The sequence below is a fragment of the Octodon degus genome, unplaced genomic scaffold, assembly GCF_000260255.1.
Source record: "Octodon degus isolate 3935 unplaced genomic scaffold, OctDeg1.0 scaffold00158, whole genome shotgun sequence".
In the NCBI taxonomy this organism is placed as follows: domain Eukaryota; kingdom Metazoa; phylum Chordata; class Mammalia; order Rodentia; family Octodontidae; genus Octodon; species Octodon degus.
Genome location: NW_004524734.1, coordinates 4,146,640 through 4,152,322, shown reverse-complemented (window position 1 = coordinate 4,152,322; position 5,683 = coordinate 4,146,640). Strand labels below are relative to the sequence as shown.

At 46.2% G+C, this 5,683-nt stretch overlaps 1 protein-coding gene across 3 annotated transcripts in view; it reads right to left on the bottom strand.

Moving 5' to 3' along the window:
• The window catches only part of Nsun7 (NOP2/Sun RNA methyltransferase family member 7), an 89,516-nt gene extending 87,879 nt beyond the window's left edge, over window positions 1–1,637 (bottom strand). For 2 of the 3 annotated variants that reach the window (XM_023702792.1, XM_004642651.2), the window contains exons 1-2: window positions 1,428–1,637; window positions 779–1,181 (exon numbers count right to left, since the gene is read on the bottom strand). In XM_023702792.1, coding sequence (XP_023558560.1) covers window positions 779–1,091 — 313 coding nt within the window. In that variant the 5' untranslated portion in view covers window positions 1,092–1,181; window positions 1,428–1,637. Of the gene's footprint in view, window positions 1–778; window positions 1,182–1,353 lie in introns of all 3 variants that reach the window. The other variant, XM_023702793.1, reaches the window with a different exon arrangement.
• Window positions 1,638–5,683: the final 4,046 nt, after the last annotated feature.

Sequence of the window (5,683 nt, the reverse complement as noted above, 5' to 3'; positions counted from 1 at the left end):
TGGTGGAGGGAATGGAAAATACTGAGCCTGAAACTCTGAAGACAAAGTAGCAGGGGAAATCCTACTCTATTCATCTTTGGCTTCACTGGATGATCTTCACTGACTGGCTTCATCTTGATAAACACTTTTTAAGTGTTGTATCCTTTCTTTTTTTTGTCTCCTTTCCTCCCCTCAATTTCTTTAATGGTTTCCTATTTGTTAAAGCTCATAAAACAAAATAACAAGATGTAAAAATCAGGGAATGGAATGAAATACATGAGAAGAGGGTTATACCTGTAGTCTTGCCCCTCCAGGAGGCTGAGGCAGGAGGATCACACATTGGAGCCCTGCCTGGACAACTTAGTGACTCAGAGATCCTGTCCCAGCAACAGCTGTGGGGTGGGGATGGGGTTGCTGAGGAGGTAGCTCAGTGTGACACCTGGCCCCAAGTCTCCCCTCCAATCACACCTATTCACAAACACACACTCACATACCAAAACGATGCTTAGGTACTTCCCGTTGGCTCCTGATCTCTACTTATGAAATTATGTCTTGTTCATTTCAGTGACTGCAGTACAAATACCTAAGAACAAGACGCTCCTAGGCACAGGGACACGCGGTAAACACTGCTGGCTTCACCAGACACCCCGCATTCCCCGGCATCTGCCCTTACCCAGCGATGTGCACTGGGGTGCACACAGGGCCTGCGAGGTCTAGAGCGCAGGGAAGCTGCACCCCAGACTCTCCAGTTACTCTTTTTGCTTTTGTGGCACCCATCTTCAAGGCTGGAACTACTCACATTTCAGGGCGCTGAAGGCCAGCTCGTAGGCCAAACGCCTCACGGTCTCATCCTCAGACTGCGCCGAGCAGCGCAGGGGTTCACTCCCGTACTTTATTATGACTTTCTCTGGCGACTTTTCCATTCGAATACCCTGAAAAATGTTCGCGGCCATCACGTACACGGGGTCCGGGTAGCCAGTTTTTTCCGGGTCACCGGCTGAACTTTTCTCGCTGGGGGGTGCATCATCCGACAACTGCAGGAGCGCGACCTGGGAGATCTGCTCGTTACTCTGCTCGTTAGAGAACTCCAGCTCCGTGATGGAGTTCACCATGCCGCCCCGCTGCCGGTCCCAACCCAGAAGGCTTCGGTTACAGTTCAGGTGGTGCAGGACATAGTGTTCCTCGTGTCTCGGGCATCTTCTCTGTGAAAAGAAAAAGTGACGTCGCTAAACCGCGGTTTGGGCCGCACCTCCCCTGGTGGCCGTGAGACCTACAGGTGGCATTTCTCGGCCTGCGTCCGCGACCCGCCCAGAGAGCCCCGAGGTGGCGGCCGGCTACACACACACACACACACACACACACACACACACACACTTTGCGGACACCGGTCCCCAGAGACGCCGCTAGCTGGATCCGAATCGCTGTAGTCCCAGCGACCCGGCCCTTACCCCGAGGGCGGATGTGTCCCGGGGTTCTCGGGGAACCGACGCAGGTCACGGGCTCTCAGGAGCCCCGGCTGCGGCGGCTGAGAAGACGGGTCCTCTCAAATGCAGCTTTTCCCAGGGGACACGGTCTCAGGCTCGTTCGTCGGGTTCCGGGACCCGGGCGCTCAGCCGGGCCTCCCCTGCCCGCGCCGCGCCGTAGCCTTCGCGCCTGGACCGCGGCCGCCGCCGTCCCAGCCGTGGGCTGGGCCAACGCCACGTCTCCAGGGCAACCGGACGCCGAGCCGCGGCGCGCCGGAAGCTCCCGCCAGCTCTCGCCCTCGCGCGCGGGGAAAGATCGATCGGCTTCCTTCGCTCTTCGAAGGTGCCGGGAGCCACGCTTCACCGTGTTTGTGAACGACATAGTTATGAAGCAGTAAGGTTCAGTGGTTTCCAACTGTCAGGCCCCCTGAAGAGCTTGTTTAAAAATGTACATCAAAAGCTGCATTTGAACCCATCAGTTTTCAAAGCTTTTACACATGGGAAGGGTCAAGGAAAAGGGAAAAGGTAGGGGATGGAAAAAAAAATGTAACAACAACAACAACAACAAAAAAAGATGTGTGGTATAGGTGTACCAACTTTCCATGATAACTGTAATTAGTATGTACTGCAAAGACGTACCAAAAGAAAGGATAAGTGTGTTTGAAACAAACCGAAGTATTTCGAACAGGATTAAGGCAATGTATCTTTTACTGTAATGCATTTAAAATATTAACTATTGGCTGTATTTTTAATCACAAAAATGACAATTCCTAGAACCCAACCTAACAGATTCTGAGCCTGAGATTCTGGAGTGGGACCAGGAGTTAGCCGTGGTGTGGTCAGACCACAGACCATAGCTGGGTTTTGCTGGTATAGTATCCCACCTCTGTCTTTAACTTTGAGACCTCATCTATCCTCTCTGAATTTCTGTTCCTGCTGTAAATAAGATTGGTTATCCCTGGTTCTTTTGTACATGAGGTGTGATATTGGAGTCTCCCATCCACCTCCAGGTCTGCTGTGCAGTAGCGTCTTGGCCCCAGGGTGAAACCCAAGCCGTTCAGAGGCAGGTCAGGATCTTCCAATATCTGGCCTGGCCTCTCTGTCCTTCTTCATTGTTTGACATCCTTCAGCCAGCCCCACACTTCTGTGTCTCTATCCATGCTGTCCCTCTGTCCTGAAAACCTTTCCCTTTTGGTCTACCTGGAAAACTCCTACTCAGTCTTAAAAACTCAGTGCGAGCATCACTTCTGTTGAAGACTTTCCTGGTACTTGCATCTGTTGGAGTGTAAATTTAGCTGCTGAGCAGAGATTCAAAATAACCACACATGTAAGCTTATTTCTCACATAAAGTTTCATGTAAAGATACTTCAGTATCTGACCATTAGGCCCTAAACACACTTGCCCATGTGTGAGGATTCTTACACATGTAAGGTTCTCCGTGGTCAGACTTTGGACTCCATAGTCACATGAAGATGCTTCTCCACAAATTTGTCAGAGAACTAGACTCGTAATTGGGGCTGCAGCTAGAGGATTTCCCCTTCTGCTTATTCTAAGATGGCTCATCCCCATGTTCATTTCCAGCCAGTAATAAAGAAAATAAAGGGGAAGGAGATGGTGTGCCCATTCCTTTCAAGAACACAACCTGAGTGGTGGACATGTCACTCTTTCCCGAATTCCATTGGCCAGAACTTAATCACATGATGTGTCTAGCAGCAAGCGATAGTGGACAATACGTTGATCTACCATAAATGGAGTGTGTGCTAGCGTTCTGTTGCTATGACAGAATACCAGAGAATAAGAAATGAAAAATATTTTATTTTGGCTAATGGCTTCAGAGGTTTCTGTCCATGGTCAGCCAGGTCCATTGCTGTGAACCTGAGGTGAAGAAGAACATCATGGGGAATGGTAAGGGGGAGCCAAGCTGACTCCCCTGTGGCAGCCTGAATTGTAAGAAAGGGAAAGAGCCAGAGAAGAAGGGATCAGAGACAGTTCCAAAGGCTATGCCCTCATAATCTACTCCTTTCAGTTAGTTGTACCTCCTGTTTGTATCACCTCCCAATTATGCCATCAAATTGTGATCACCTTCGCTGAAGAAGTTAGAACCCACATGACTCAGTTACTTCCCCAAAGCCCATCAGCAGCCAAGCTTTCACCACCAGGAGCCCTTGGGACTGTATCCAAACCATACCATAGCAGGGTAAAGGAAGAATGGGGAGAAACTGACAAACCTCTATCCTGACCTCTTCCTCCACTGACCCACCCAATTCCATTGTCCCCAGCATGTCAAAAGTTTCTCCGTGTTTCCACAATGTTTCGTTCATGCACTCACTTATTAACAAGGATATATGAAAGTCTCACTGTGTGCCTTTCATTTACTTAGCATTGGATAAAACATAAGTGTATGGAACAGTCAGGAATCTTGCTCTCAAGAAAGTGATGAATAGAGATACACTTCGGCACCTTTCAATGTTTATTATAAAAATACATGTATGTATCGGTATTGCACCTCCTCTGCCATCTTCCTGCACACACTCTAGAATAGCATTGTTAGACCTTTGTTGACTTTTAATTTTTATTAAATAGCTTTATTTTCAGGTGCTAGCAAAATATGACCCGCTTTTATAGCAGATTACAAATATGAAGGTGGTCTGGGAGGTCATGATATATTTATCATGCATCACACAATACCCAATATCATCTATAGAAAAAAATGAGATAATGGCTATATACTGCAAAATACTGTCTTTCAAAATGTGATTTGAGGACCTTTATTTTTATATAATGGCTCTATGTAAGTGACACTTCACTATATTGAAACAAGATTTAATAATGTAATCCGTGTTCCCAAATAGAACTCAAATAGTTGTGGACAAATGAATTCGTGGTTACTATTTATTTTAATCATTTGAACACTCCTGCTTCCTTATCAGGCTTATGACTCCATTGTGGATTTCAGGTATTGGAGAAGAGAGGTGGAGAATAATATATTAAATTTCAGTGTACATTGTGAAAAAGTAACTATAGAGATAAGCGTGTGGGTTCCATGGTCACAAAAACAAGATAGTAAAAAATCTAGTCTTTAAGTCATACTCTGAAATATGATCAGAACATTAAATCAGATGTAGAAAATTAAATTTAGTTTCTCAGGACTTTCTGTCACAGGAACTTAAAAAAGTATAGGGATCCATTGAGCTCTTGCTGTAACCCGGGAAGGAACCGTACTGAGAATGAAGGTAGACAAGAGATAAAAAGCTGGGCCAGGTAGAGCTCCTCTCTCTCTTGAGCAAAGGAGAGGAACTGCCCAAGAGTAGTAGAGTCTTTATTTATACCTTAGAGAACTTATTAAGTTCAGCCTCACTTCTGATCAGTCAGTTAACAAGCTGCAACAGTGGGCTTCGAGGAGCTCCCATGTTCCTGGGCTGGCTTCGTTCTGCATGTGTAATTACTTTCCAGCTTTAGCAGCTTCCAAAAGAGTGAATTTTCTTTTCCCTATGTGTAAAGTATTTGCAATATCTGTAAATTAGCATTCCTTGCACTAGAGTACTAGGTAGTACATGTTAGCTATATCTGTATTCAAAATATATTAGCTCACTTGCCTCAGTTTGATCTAGAGATAGAAAACTTCCCAGTACAACTAATACCTATTACAGAAATGCAAAGGGCATTTGGAAGATAAAGAAATTTAACTTGTATTTAAACATCAGGACTCATATAATTATTGCATGGCTGGTTTTCTTTGCAGCACTTTTTCTTATTCCTTTTTATAATTTTATCTCATGTGCATTGTGGGACTTAAGCTATGGCCATCTTGAACTCTGGGGCACTAAGTAACGCCATGAAGAACCTTATTCGTAGAGGAATCCTCAGAATCATACAAGTGAGAGCCCTTTAGGGCTTGATTGTATGATACTGAACTAATCCATCCCTGGAGGATGCAAGGAGAATGATGCCCTCGAAGAAAGTATAGATTCCCAGTGCTATGATTTGGATGTAGTTCATCCCCATAAAAACTCATATTGGGGGGCCAGAGATACCTCAGCCAACTAAGCACGTGCTCTGACAAATGCAGAGACCAGGGTATGATCCCCAGTCCCGCATGCCCCACTGGCCCCACCCCCAAGCATGCTGAGCCATTGACTGAGTCTGGGTGTGGTGACACAGACCTGTAATCCCAGCCCTGGGGAGGCTGCAAACGAGTCTGAGCTGCATAATGAGACCTTGCACCAAACATATTTAAAAAA